This window comes from Ambystoma mexicanum, chromosome 1p (genome assembly GCF_040938575.1).
Source record: "Ambystoma mexicanum isolate Mex_15411 chromosome 1p, UKY_AmexF1_1, whole genome shotgun sequence".
NCBI classification, from domain to species: Eukaryota; Metazoa; Chordata; class Amphibia; order Caudata; family Ambystomatidae; genus Ambystoma; species Ambystoma mexicanum.
The window spans coordinates 1,377,185,362-1,377,200,720 of NC_090921.1; the positions used below are offsets into that span (position 1 = coordinate 1,377,185,362).

At 42.6% G+C, this 15,359-nt stretch overlaps 1 protein-coding gene across 1 annotated transcript in view; it reads left to right on the forward strand.

Moving 5' to 3' along the window:
* LOC138454580 (ATP-binding cassette sub-family C member 12-like) overlaps positions 1-7,722 on the forward strand; it is a 392,790-nt gene extending 385,068 nt beyond the window's left edge. Inside the window, exons 14-15 of the mRNA XM_069607051.1 lie at positions 2,869-3,033; positions 4,879-7,722. Coding sequence (XP_069463152.1) covers positions 2,869-3,033; positions 4,879-4,971 — 258 coding nt within the window. The 3' untranslated portion in view covers positions 4,972-7,722. The remainder of the gene's footprint in view (positions 1-2,868; positions 3,034-4,878) is intronic.
* The last annotated feature ends 7,637 nt before the right edge of the window (positions 7,723-15,359 follow it).

Genomic DNA, 15,359 nt, shown 5'->3' on the forward strand with positions numbered 1-15,359 from the left:
AAAAGCACACGCGCACCTTAAATAATTCACGTACGCATATAAAAAGTGCACGCGATTAAAAATCAAACGTGCACCGTAATAAAGAGAAAACACGTACACGCGCTAAAAGCACACGCGCATCTTAACTGATTCACGTACGTGTGTAAAACGTGCACGCGATGAAAAATCACACGCAACGTAAAAATGGACTTGCGCTCTATCGCAACCAAACACCAGCTGTCGTACGCAACGTCACTCACGCGAAAATTGTACACGCGCTAAAAACAACTTGCGCTCTGTAAAAATGGGCTTGCGCTCTATCGCTCTGCATACCCGCGCACTCCCATAACGACGTTGCTGAAGTCACGAGGTCTCGCGTGCGCGCTAAACAGTCTTGAAACACTTTCCATGTAATTTATAACCTTAAAACTTGCACGCACAGTCTTTACACTTGTCTGCTTACTGTATTTAAACTGTAAACTTCTCTCAGTTAATTTTAAACTTCTTAACACTTTAACTTCTTATTAGAAAAGTGGAAATTCTCTGTGAAAACCTTTAAGCTTTAAAAAGAACGATCCCACCTTAGGTCTTCTTGTTCACTCTGGCTCAGCAAACGATTCTCTTACTTCTCTGGTAAATCTTCTGAACTCTGAAAGGCCTTACTTAAGGAGCTTAACAAATGTACAACCAGCCACTGAATTTCTTTGGATGAAAAGCAGTTTAGAATCTTGCTCACCTCACAAGAATCAAACCCATTGTCCTTTCCACCAATCAGGCAAATCAAACATATCATTGTTCCTTTAACCAATCAGATAAAGTTTCTTTCTCTCCATCTTGACTTGGGCAAGCACAATGTTAATTCTATGTACAAACTCTGACTGACTACTACTCAGCCAATTCTATATACATACTCTTTCTGATTACAAATCGAGCCAGCCCTGACACCGATCAAAGAAAGGGTTGTCTTCAAAACACTTGCCATAACACACAAATGTCTCCACGGACTCGCACCCACATACCTTGAACAAAGGATCTCCAAAAAAACACAGACCAGACCTTCCAGTGCCGCCTATGCCAACCGCATTGTGGTTCCTCACACGCGCAGAGTGCGCGCTGGTGGCTCGAGCTTCCCCTCCATGGCTGCCTCACTCTGGAACAAACTCCCGAACGAGATCAGATCTACTGAATCTCATGCTGCCTTCCGTAAGGCCTTAAAAACTAGGCTCTTTTTCTAGAGGGCCTACCTCACGTGCGAATCCGAAACTATGCTCTTAAATGTACCTAATAGAGCAATTGTGATATGTTGTTTTGGGCCCCTTATTTTAACCCTCAAGCAAGCCTTCTTAAGTGTCCTTCACAGCGCCTCTATGCCCATGGGTTGCAGTGCACTTTACAAATCCAAAATAAATAAAGGTCAGGTGCTTTGCTGGTCGCAGAATACATCGATTTGGCATAACGTGGTCCGTGTGAATTTCGCTGCCTTGTATGATGTCTGTCTCAAATAATGAGACCAGTGGGGACTTAACAAGATCACCATGACTGACACAGTTGTTCGTGGCACCATCTCATCCATGTGTCCTGACTCCTCCACCTTCTCTTTATTTTCTGTCCTCCCCTTTCTCCCCTTGCTTTCTAAGGAGGCCCGCAGGGGTCCTCCATTTACTTCCTTTTTACAGTGTACCAGGCGGGACACGACATAAGCAAATAACAAGGGTGGTCCTGGGAGACTCTCTGCCAGACATGAGTCCTGGTTACACGAGCCTTACCCAGAGTCTTTAGCTCACAATCTTTCACCGACGAGAAATATCCCAAACATATCAGTCTTTGTCCTTCCCTGAGGCAGTCCAGCACCGAAATGCTAGGCAATTCTCCTCTGAACAAGACTACCATCAGCAACCCCAGACACGTGTTTCGGTCTGGTTGAACCTCATCAGTAGGGTGTAGCTGTGCCTTTCTAAGAATAAACACGACATAAGCCTTCTGTGCTGCTGTTCAGTGTTGCCATCCTCCTTGTATAAACTCTGGTCTAAGAAAGTAAGTTGAGTAGATCAGGTCAATATAGGCTCCTTGTGGTCTTAGGAACTGGGACAGGTTTTAATCTAGAGACATGGCCCTAATCGTAAGTTACCAGTGCTGGTAACTGCGGCATTTCTTTGCTGGCAGGGGCCTGATCTACCAGTAGGTCATGCCTGCCAGTACATCGTGGCCCCCAATGGCAAACTTGAAGTGTGCCTGGGCCGGAAAAAATGCCAGAACCCGAATGATCAGCATTTGTTCTGCCATTTTTTCTGGACCGGCGCGCTTGTAATGAGGCTCAAGGGTTCTCTGTCTTACTTGACCATGGGGGGCATGAAAGTGAGTACTGCCTTACTCTACATGCAACAGAGTTTATCTGTTTTCGCTTGCATTGGTCTCCTGTGATCATGTTCTTGTGTATGTTATTTGACTAAGACCAGTGCTGGTGATGCAGAAATGCCATGGGATCTAATCTTTGTATGTTTTGCTCTTGCATTTGGCTATATGCTGAAGGGAAATCCTCCACTGTACCTATGTGGCCGGAATAGGGTGGTGAGGGAATCTGGCAGTAATGGCGGTATATTTCTACCTCCTCCATTTTAGTGTAATTTTTTTCCTGCCCTGCCAAACTTGTAATGACCCCCCAGCCCATTGCCTTTCACGCTGTTTATATTCAGAGACAGATCGTTAATGGGAGTATAATCCAATATAGCAATGATATTGTCAAAGTGATGTATTTAATTCCATATGCTATCATGGTGCTTTGTATCCTGATCCCTCTCGCGGTTGCCTGTACTTTCTTTAACGGGATTGTCATGCTCACCTCCGCGTGAGAGGCCTGCTATCTCACATGTCCTCTTCCCCACTTCCCAGATCATCCTTTTAGATGAAGCCACGGCCTCAATCGACTCCGAAACAGACAACCTGATTCAATTCACAATCCGAGAGGCCTTCAAGGAATGCACCGTGTTAACGATTGCTCATCGGATCAATACTGTGCTGGAGTGCGACCGGATCCTCGTCATGGACAATGGACAGGTCAGCTGTCGCTGGGGCTATACATGTAAAAATAGGTCTGCTATATATTAGTAGAGAGCAATATGAAGCAGTGGAGTTAAGCAACGCGTCTTGGCCTACCTGCAAAATGTGATGATGGAACTGGAACGTTCCCACTGTAGCGTGTTCTGCATTGGGGTAAAGTATCATTTTAGACCAAAAGTACAGAGATAGAAAAAATGGCCAGGCGTAATAGAAAAAGAAGCAAGAATTGTCGAAGCCAACAGTTTCGGCTTTTTTGTAGGCACAGGATAGGCATTTGCCAGTCACTGCCATAATGGAGCTACCTCCCCCTAAGGCAGCAACGCTAGATAATGGTGTGAGTACCTGGGCATATGATGTTAGTGCCTGGAAAATTATTATCAAATACCTACATTGAAAGCCAAAAATGTTGGCTTTGCCAATGAATGTTTTTAAGAGGACTTCAGTGAAAGAAACATATGTTATGCCACATATACTGCTTATAAATTAACTGGCTGAAGGCCCACTATGTTAAGACATGTTTTTTACATCAGTAGCATAATTACAGCTGAAATTAAGACACTAACTCCCGGAGGACTGCTTCGAACTAACAACAGCAGGACCTTACAGCACATTGGTGTTACTGCTTGATAGAGCTGGCTCAAAGAGATGGCCGGTGGACAGGTAGTGGGTCAGTATGGTCATACGAATTAGCATGGCTATGGGAAGTGAATCCAAGTGTAAATAACCAAACAACACACACAAACAGTGTCCCCCCTCTTCACATCTCTCTCTCACCTGTACTCCAATGCAATTGTTTTGGCTTATAGGTGGAGCATATCATGGCAGTGCATAGCAAACACGTATGTAATGAATATAGAAGAGCCCAAACTGTTGGCTTTGCCAGTATTGATTTTTAAGAGGAATTCTTTGCAAGGCACAGACGCAAGCACAGACATACTGAGTGTAAATAATGTGCCTCAGTACACACTTGGCTATAACAGCTGTATTACATCTGGTGCTGGGTTAGCTGCTTTGTAGCTGCCATTAAACCATTATCTAGAAGGCGGCCCAGGAAACAAAGAACTAGACTCAAAGAGATCCCAGGGAGATGTGTTTTCAGCAGGAAGGGAAGGTAGTGGGTGGGGATGGCCACATATGCTTACATGACCTTGGGCAGTCATTGGGTGGGCAAATAACCAAACAACATCCACATGCTGTATGTCTCTCCTCACATCTCATCTCCCTCCTACCTTCACTTCCATTGACAATAGTTTGGTTTATAGGTAGCATTGTTAGTGCCACCTTAGAGCCAAAACTAAACATTATACTTGTACAAAGTTAAACGATTAATGATGCAAAGATTGGCTGCAGTCATGGCTCCAATGAAAAGGCATGGATCCTTTCTTACAATCATTTGCACCACCCAGATATATATGGAGTCCAATTAATACAAGGGTCTTCTTCCAAGAAGGAATTCACTGAATAGCTCCGGGCCCCTATGATGTTGGAGCTCCTGATCAGATTGTATTGTGGGTCAATTTGGGGGTGCACTGACTGACCCCACTTCTAATTAAAGACATATGTGCATGAACATTTGATTTCTCCATTGAAAACAAGAGGATGAGATATTTGCCAACTCTGTGGTGTGTTTTCTCACCGCCTTAATGGACATACCCTTTTCACATTGCTTTCGCTTTGCGGCTGCTCTCAGATTGTGGTATTGGATGGGAGTGAGTGACATGCCTGGCACATTATGAACTGGTCAGATTGTCTGGATGCAGTGCGATATCGTCTGCAATCATTCCTGGATTCATGGACATGCTCATGCTTCATCTGGCAAATAAAGTATGTTCTGTCTTTCAGGTGGCAGAGTTTGGCAGGCCAGCAGATCTGCTAGAGAAACCAGACTCTGCCTTTGCAGCTTTGCTATCAGCCGCTGGGAAAAAAGGGGACTAACATTTGAACGGACCATGATGGTTTTCATCGCAATGCATGGATCTACGGGAAGGTGGATGCAGCGGATGTACTGGAAGATGCACTGCCATGGGTAAATCCTCATCCAAGCCCATCCCTGCAGTGCAACAGAAACACTGTCTTTCTTCATTTGATCTTCTGTTGCGTTTTGGACCAGCATAATTTGGAAATTCCCCTGGTGGGACAAGAAGGAAGACTTTATTACTTTTCAATTGAAAGCGGACTGTGAATCAAAGAGGTCAATTAGCCAACACTGCCACAGTGCTACAAGCAGGCGACATATTAGGGCATTTGAGTCTGCAATGTTCTGCTGAGAGAGTAATTGGCGGTTAGGTGTATATCCTAAACAGAAAGTGACCGCATCGCTGTCTGGAATGATCAAGAAGGTTAATATCAAAATGCGTCATTGATGGATTATGTCCCAAGCTTTCGTGTTTTTAAAGTGCAATACATTTTAACAGCTATAGCTCAGGTCGATCAGAGGTACTGTTAATGATCAGCAAAGATTAAATTATGGCAGCATTACTACCTCCAATACTTTTACTTTTAACTCCTTTTCCATCTGACTTTTATTTCCTTTTTCCAATTCTGTAAGGCCCCATTCTTTGTACTCTGCTTGTAGAGTCTCTTCAGAGTAAAACAAATCCCTTGCCCCATTTGTTTTTCTTACAGGGCCTCAAATAGTCGCAGGTCGCCTCCATCAATGGCTCTTTTCGGGTGTTGGTGATGTAGTTAATGTTTTTCTAAGATTGAAAGGTTCACAATTTCTTAACGACATATCACACTACAGACTGTTGCCTTATCAAGAGCAAAGAAGGTAAGAGGAACGTATAGGGAAGAAGCTCATTACTGTTAGTACAGAGCACATGACCAAATGAATAGCAAACCCCAGGCTGGTTTCCAGGGGAACCAAAGAAATGTGCCAATGATCTGCATTGAAATGTATTATATCTATTCTTTCTCATATATATGCAGAGTGTATATTCAGAAACCCGATAGGATATTCCTATTATTTTCTAAATACATTTATCTTCTGAAAAACTCAAAAGAAATATGTGAAAGATAGACATTGATCAATGTTTTTTTTTTTTTTGGTTTGGTCTTATAACCGACAACAGTTGTTAGGGAAGCGACTTGGTTGCTAGTGCAGGTGAATGTGGTAATCCCCAATGGGCTGGAGGTGAGCCAACAGTCACTATGGCAACGCCTATCGGCAGGCATTATGAAACCAATAATAAGACTGCCATCAGTTGTATAAGTCAGAATGTGGTTTATAGAACAAGTATGAATTATCATTTAAAAGCAAATAAAAGTGTATTTTGAATTGCAAAATGCAAACAGTAATGATCTTAATTTATTAAACAATATTGTGGAACTGGTATAACCATTTGCCTACCTTCAGGGCATATCGATCTGGGTTAATTCCAGGATTGGCGACTGCTCATGTGTTCTGCCATTTTGGTACAGCCCCTCCCCTGCAGTGGAGCTTGGTTTGAGCTTTGTAGGCGGCTGTAATGAATTCCCTTGCTTTAGAACCAATCGAGAAGCTGATTTATGTTATCCTTCCCCTATTACATATCCTTTTTGAACCTGCCCTTGTCCTTTAAACCCTTGCGTCAATAGCGCTCACCATGGAGATCATTTAGGTTTTCCAGGTGTACCAGCTGTTACCGCTGGCAATCTTAAAATCTTACTGCCATTACAACCTCTTGTTAAGAGGGCAGAGGGGTGGAGTTCAAAATAGAAAGCAAACATGTCCCTCCTAGAGCCGTGTTTACTTTCTGCAGAACTAAAGTAAATTTTCCAGTCTCACTGCGCCAACACAATAATCAATCAGATACTGCTTAAGTTGCAGATGCTAGAACTTTTGACGCGTTCGTAATTAGTTATGTTGATTTCTTTTCTCCCCCTCTACGCAACACTGGGTTTCATCTAATGTGTACCCACCCAGCTGAAATCATGCAACAATCTCTTCTGATGCGTTCAGTACGGAGATTAATATAATAATTTGCCGCAACCGCGAAGACTACCAATTCAGGTACTTGCTTATCTATTTGAAACCAAAACAATAATTGGTCTCGCTAAACCAAATTCGATAGGTTGCCACTGTCAATCATAATTTGTTTTATACGTCAGTATACTAATCATAGAATCTTTTCCAACAGCTATCTTACAACTTATCTGATATGACCAAGTAGGTACGTCCTCACTCATAAGGTACTTTACCAACAATACAATTTACGCAAACTCAGTATTGTTCGCACCTAACATAGGTCCAAAAAGTAACTCCAAATGGAGGACTAATTAAAGTGTCACTTTTTGTCTCTCCCCTCCCTCTCTCTGCTATGGCCATCCTGCCTCTCCAACATGTTACAACATAAATTGCGCTATGGTCCATTTTGCATCTGCAAATACATCTAAATCATGGTATTTATATCTCCTTTTTTCATATATTTGACGATTATCTGTGAATTCATGACCACTTGTACCCTATTGAATAATGTTTTATGCTTTGTTGTATGCAAAATTGCAAAATGTGGGTTTGGAAACGTACAACTTTTATGGCCGAATTTAAATCAATTGGAAACCTTCTTTTGAATTGTGGGTTGTTACACCGCCCGCCCCAATTTCTCATTAATTAATTGATCATGTGACACTATACACATGTAATTCGTGTGTCACACTGCAATATTGCATTTTATTATGTTGATAAAATCTTTTTATTTTGAATATAGGCTGTACACTGGTTCTTGAAATAAATCTGCAATTTAAGCAGTATCTGATTGATTATTGTGTTGGCGCAGTGAGACTGGAAAACTTACTTTAGCTCTGCTTTACCATGAAGTGCCAGGGCAAGGCACCCACACACTCTGGTCACCTGCTGCCTTCCAATCATTAATTACACTAAGCAAGCGCAGGGTTCCAAATTTGGCTTCTTTGTGCCCTTTACCTGTTTTTACTTTCTGCAGGATACCCTCACCCCAGCCCCTAATCCCCACCGGCCTCAGCCTTTTCCTAATAGCTACTAAGGGGCTGAATGCATCACTTCCAACCATCACTGCAGCATCAGGAAGCTACGGCCTCAGCAGGAACAGGAAGATGAGGAGGCAGGTGGAGGAGAAGTTGCAAGAGCATTGGAGAATGCATGTTGCAGGACCCAGGAGCCCCACCTGCATGAAAGGAGCATCTGGGAGCCACTTTAATTGTTGTAGGCCTACCCGCCTCCAATGCCATTAGACAATGGGATGCTTAAGAAGGAAGCAATTGGGGGGTCAGGGCATGCATGAAGGGGGCAATGATGCCAGCACCTGCACCTGGACATGTAGTTTTTACCAGCATAAGATGGTGGCACTAGGGAATCTGGGACTGCTCTTCCGAATTAAGAACCGTTTATAGATGCCAGAAATGGGTTACTGAAGATGAACTTAGCATTATACCAGATACTGAATATACAGCGCTACACCTTACATGTTATAGCTTGGCGTGTGAGGATATAATTGATTTAAGATGACATTCCCACATACAGGAGGCTGTACATGGCATATTATGGCAGCACCTGCAAATGTTCGGCTGTTTTTAGCTTAGGATGGCTATATTTGTATTTGTCCCCATAACTGGCATATGATGGCAGTTATTGGCCTTAAGTGGCTACACTGAAATATCAACGCAGTTCCCTTGAACTATTTTGGTTGTGTATATTACGCCCCTGGTGTATTATGGCCTCTCACATTGCATTTTAAGGCAGCGTCCTTGTTAAGCAAGCCCAGAATGTTTCCAATGCAGTACCTTTCCTGGTCTCTTTGTGCTCTGCCTTTTCCTATGTGTATCAACATTTCAGTTTGGGATAATCCGACCAATCAGTTTAAGCTAAACATGGTGGAATGGAATGTTACCAAGAGAACTTCCAATGGTTAGAAGTGCTTAATCAAACAGTCCCTTCAATACATACTGCTTTTCACCGACCTTTGAAAGCATATGCCAGATTTCTTAATAATTATTACAATCAGCTGCACCATGCAGTTAGTGGATTTCAGCTGTAGAATGTATAGTATCTATCTGTACTGGGTGCACACTGTGCAGATAGTGGAATACAGTGATGTCATTTAGAGTTATATGGAACGTGAGTGTTCCACTAGCTACAGTTGGGGTGACAGGATTGGAGAACCTTACTGAAAGGATGTTATCTATTTAGCTCCTGCCTTTCCTACTTAACTTGCCCTGTAATTTATGAATAAACTTACTCCTTTTATATACTCAAGTCTCCAGTTTACCTGATTCCTGATGACTTCATACCATATACCAATACTACACATATGTCAGATTTCTGAATAATTATTACAATCAGCTGCACCCTGCAGTTAGTGCATTTCAGCAAGTCTTGGCTTAAAACCCATTCAACAAGGGGACCTATGACATGTGAAGCTTTTCAAGTGAGAGGAAGACTGCAAGATATTGTCGGATTTGTTCACTATGTTCAGGCTTCTACTTTTAAATGGTATGGTATGCTAATGTTAGTTTGCAAAGCCCCTATACACAAAGGCAAGTGTTTCAAAGCGTTCAAGGAGGGAGGGAACAGCGGAGAAAAACAACAGTCCTTCAGAGCCCTTGAGTTTCTGAATGATAAACAGTCTTCCCTGTCAAAGTAAGTGCATATAATACAACCCAGAGGCGCCCAGTTGGTCAGAGTCTGTGAGAGGTCAGAGGTGAGAGATGCCATTCTCAATGGGTAATTGATCAAGTGCAGTAGCAATGAAGCAAGGGCAGGCCCTCAGGCAAGAGCTGGAGGACTGGCAAGGGTGCTGGGGACTTGTGAGACTCTGTGAGTACAGAGAGAGAGGTTAGCAGGGTAGAGGGAGAGAGAAGGAAGAGAAGAGGAATGTCTTAAAGGATAGTTCCGGGACTTTTTTTTTATTGTCCCTACGGTTCGGCCATGTGTTTTTAAGCATAAATCGGTAGATCGTAGAAAACTTTCCTATGGACCTTACCCGACTTTTCGTCCATTAACGCACTCGAAATCAGCCGCCATTTTCTGATAATCCTATCATTTCCCCCCATCGACCTGGCTCACCTGCTTTTGCGGCACTAAATCAAATCCCCCGCCCCTGAAACAGACTTTATCAAAACATTTATATTCCCCGCCTCTATCCGTGACGGGACTGTGCTGCGTAGGCAAACGCGCCCAGGCGTCTTCTACGTGACTCCACACAGAACCCGGAAACCAACACAGATCAGCTCACAACACAGCGCGCCACAATTCGGAATATGAAACTGTACTTTTAAATCAAACCGCAAGATTGTAAATTTGGTAAAGTACATTTATTTGACATCAAATGTTTAGAGAATATTCAGCGATTTGCATTTTTATTTGCTCACGTTCCAAAAAGTTCGTTTTGAGGCACGCGATGTTCCTTTGCTGTACACAGGGTCTTAGATCATCTCACAATACAGCGCCACAATTCGGAATATGAAACTGTGGTTTAAAAGCAAACGGCAAGATTGTACATTTGGCAAAGTACATTTATTGGACATCAAATGTTTAGAGAATATTCAGCGATTTGCATTTTTCTTTGCTCTCGATCCAAAATAGTTCGTCTTGAGGCAAGCGATGTTCGTGTGCAGTACACAGGGTGTTGGTTTACGATAAAATAAGCTCTTCGGTCGCACTGATAATCGCATGGCTGTTCCAACAACGAGGCACTAGGCCACCACAACGGTCTGTATGTTGCATTTAGCCGTTAGTACCGCGTAAGGGCATACTTGTACTTGGCGATCGTCCCATAAAATGGTCAGGGTGGTAACGTTGTTCACGCGGAGAAGCAACTGGCGGTTGTAAAAGCCATCCGCCGGTGTCTGGTACTCGTGACACATACAATAATGAAGGATGTACCTGTTTTAAAAACATAAAAAATGAAATTAGTCTCACCATCAGATCTTTATTAAAATTATTCATTTTATATATTAGGTCGGGAAATTATTTCATAGCTAGGACAGTGCAACTGGGTATTATACGTCAAGGGGGGGCTGTAGGATACTGAGACAGTCCCCCAGTGCAGGGGTTGACAGGGAGGCAGTGCAGGTGGAGAGTGGAAGGGCCCAGGACCGAGGTCGCAGACAGTGGACCAGTTGTAGCAGGGGAGAGGGAGAGAGAAAGCAGAAGCAAAGAGGAAGGTTTTGAGGTGCTTCCATAAAAGGAGATGGTTCTCCTCAAGATAGTGCGCGGTACAAAACAATATGCCACATAGAACGAACAAGTACAACTTAACCCGTCTTTAAAGCTACTGTATAGTAATTAAATTGCGGTATAAACTCATCTAAAGAGTTACTTACATTATATTTGCATTTTCCATTGTGTCTGTGCGTAGGGCAGCCCCGAAATACCACTCCTTCTATGCCGACGTTATTTCTTCTAATGAACGAACATTAAATGGCTTTCGTTTCTGAAATTATATTCATTATCGTTTCTTACGTTATTGCCCCACACCCCCAAAAAGAAGTCTTTCGGGATGGCCCCGGCCTGTCATGGTCAAATAACAATAGAACCTTATACTGAGTCGTGGGCCATTCCGGCACCCGAGCAAAAAATCAAAGCAGCTGACCTTCACTTTGAACGAGCACACATTCCTAGTTAGCTACATTCAGTGTAAGGCCATCTCACAGGACTCACAGAGCAATCACTTTTATTTACACAATACATAGCTACACATATTCAATGGGCCTGCGACATGAGGAGACTCGAGAGAACAGACAATCAAATTACAATCATTTAAACCGTGATGTGTATTTCTCAATGAGCTCTGCTTTAGGTGGACATGGAACAGAGGCAATGTTGGGTGGCAATGCATTTGTCCCCTGCACAGGTTCGTTCACAACTCCATGTATGTGCCTATCTAGGACATCAACAATAAGTCTCTCAATAAACTCATATTGCATATCCTGAAGCACTGGTTTGATCACCCATTGTTTACTTCTTTTAGTGAAGGCCTTATTGTAGCGAAGCGTCCCTAAAGTTCCGGTCGTCCTACTTTGTTGACGGCCAACATTATGGTTATGTGCCAAGACCGCTAGAAGAGTCCGATTTATCATGCCCTCCATGCCAAAATGCAATCGTTTTGGCCTGTACTTTAGGCACATATTGTGGAACACCTCCAAATCTCCTGTGTGGCAGAATTCCGTGAGTCCCCTCAAATCTCTTGTTATAGTTTTATCAAATACAATCTTTTCAATGGCTTTGTGAGTGGGTGATGAAGGAATCAACCACTTCTTCTTCCGTGCCTCCTCTGTGGACAAATGGCCATATTTACAATTGTGGAAATGTTGGTTTGTGGTCCAGCGGTGAACGTTGCTACAGTGTAGCATTACTGACCGCCATTTTTCCAGTAGAATTTCCAACGACCCTCCACATGTTTTTGAGCTCCACCAAAGATGGTTGCTGATTGACTTGGACCACTGTGAAATACCTTGCATATCTTTTTTTTACCTGCAGCCGACATTTTTTTATTGATTGTTTTTGCAAGATGCCAAACGTCAAATTGGTGATTTATATTTTTGTACTCTTCTCTCATTGTCTTGGCAATTGAAACGTGTCTGTCCGTGGCTATCAGGTCGATCACCATTCCCCGCGATGAATTATCATTTAAAAGCAAATAAAAGTGTATTTTGAATTGCAAAATGCAAACAGTAATGATCTTAATTTATTAAACAATATTGTGGAACTGGTATAACCATTTGCCTACCTTCAGGGCATATCGATCTGGGTTAATTCCAGGATTGGCGACTGCTCATGTGTTCTGCCATTTTGGTACAGCCCCTCCCCTGCAGTGGAGCTTGGTTTGAGCTTTGTAGGCGGCTGTAATGAATTCCCTTGCTTTAGAACCAATCGAGAAGCTGATTTATGTTATCCTTCCCCTATTACATATCCTTTTTGAACCTGCCCTTGTCCTTTAAACCCTTGCGTCAATAGCGCTCACCATGGAGATCATTTAGGTTTTCCAGGTGTACCAGCTGTTACCGCTGGCAATCTTAAAATCTTACTGCCATTACAACCTCTTGTTAAGAGGGCAGAGGGGTGGAGTTCAAAATAGAAAGCAAACATGTCCCTCCTAGAGCCGTGTTTACTTTCTGCAGAACTAAAGTAAATTTTCCAGTCTCACTGCGCCAACACAATAATCAATCAGATACTGCTTAAGTTGCAGATGCTAGAACTTTTGACACGTTCATAATTAGTTATGTTGATTTCTTTTCTTCCCCTCTACGCAACACTGGGTTTCATCTAATGTGTACCCACCCAGCTGAAATCATGCAACAATCTCTTCTGATGCGTTCAGTACGGAGATTAATATAATAATTTGCCGCAACCGCGAAGACTACCAATTCAGATACTTGCTTATCTATTTGAAACCAAAACAATAATTGGTCTCGCTAAACCAAATTCGATAGGTTGCCACTGTCAATCATAATTTGTTTTATACGTCAGTATACTAATCATAGAATCTTTTCCAACAGCTATCTTACAACTTATCTGATATGACCAAGTAGGTACGTCCTCAGTCATAAGGTACTTTACCAACAATACAATTTACACAAACTCAGTATTGTTCGCACCTAACATAGGTCCAAAAAGTAACTCCAAATGGAGGACTAATTAAAGTGTCACTTTTTGTCTCTCCCCTCCCTCTCTCTGCTATGGCCATCCTGCCTCTCCAACATGTTACAACATAAATTGCGCTATGGTCCATTTTGCATCTGCAAATACATCTAAATCATGGTATTTATATCTCCTTTTTTCATATATTTGACGATTATCTGTGAATTCATGACCACTTGTACCCTATTGAATAATGTTTTATGCTTTGTTGTATGCAAAATTGCAAAATGTGGGTTTGGAAACATACAACTTTTATGGCCGAATTTAAATCAATTGGAAACCTTCTTTTGAATTGTGGGTTGTTACACCGCCCGCCCCAATTTCTCATTAATTAATTGATCATGTGACACTATACACATGTAATTCGTGTGTCACACTGCAATATTGCATTTTATTATGTTGATAAAATCTTTTTATTTTGAATATAGGCTGTACACTGGTTCTTGAAATAAATCTGCAATTTAAGCAGTATCTGATTGATTATTGTGTTGGCGCAGTGAGACTGGAAAACTTACTTTAGCTCTGCTTTACCATGAAGTGCCAGGGCAAGGCACCCACACACTCTGGTCACCTGCTGCCTTCCAATCATTAATTACACTAAGCAAGCACAGGGTTCCAAATTTGGCTTCTTTGTGCCCTTTACCTGTTTTTACTTTCTGCAGGATACCCTCACCCCAGCCCCTAATCCCCACCGGCCTCAGCCTTTTCCTAATAGCTACTAAGGGGCTGAATGCATCACTTCCAACCATCACTGCAGCATCAGGAAGCTACGGACCTTAGCAGGAACAGGAAGATGAGGAGGCAGGTGGAGGAGAAGTTGCAAGAGCATTGGAGAATGCATGTTGCAGGACCCAGGAGCCCCACTTGCATGAAAGGAGCATCTGGGAGCCACTTTAATTGTTGTAGGCCTACCCGCCTCCAATGCCATTAGACAATGGGATGCTTAAGAAGGAAGCAATTGGGGGGTCAGGGCATGCATGAAGGGGGCAATGATGCCAGCACCTGCACCTGGACATGTAGTTTTTACCAGCATAAGATGGTGGCACTAGGGAATCTGGGACTGCTCTTCCGAATTAAGAACCGTTTATAGATGCCAGAAATGGGTTACTGAAGATGAACTTAGCATTATACCAGATACTGAATATACAGCGCTACACCTTACATGTTATAGCTTGGCGTGTGAGGATATAATTGATTTAAGATGACATTCCCACATACAGGAGGCTGTACATGGCATATTATGGCAGCACCTGCAAATGTTCGGCTGTTTTTAGCTTAGGATGGCTATATTTGTATTTGTCCCCATAACTGGCATATGATGGCAGTTATTGGCCTTAAGTGGCTACACTGAAATATCAACGCAGTTCCCTTGAACTATTTTGGTTGTGTATATTACGCCCCTGGTGTATTATGGCCTCTCACATTGCATTTTAAGGCAGCGTCCTTGTTAAGCAAGCCCAGAATGTTTCCAATGCAGTACCTTTCCTGGTCTCTTTGTGCTCTGCCTTTTCCCATGTGTATCAACAGTTCAGTTTGGGATAATCCGACCAATCAGTTTAAGCTAAACATGGTGGAATTGAATGTTACCAAGAGAACTTCCAATGGTTAGAAGTGCTTAATCAAGCAGTCCCTTCAATACATACTGCTTTTCACCGACCTATGAAAGCATATGCCAGATTTCTTAATAATTATAACAATCAGCTGCACCATGCAGTTAGTGGATTTC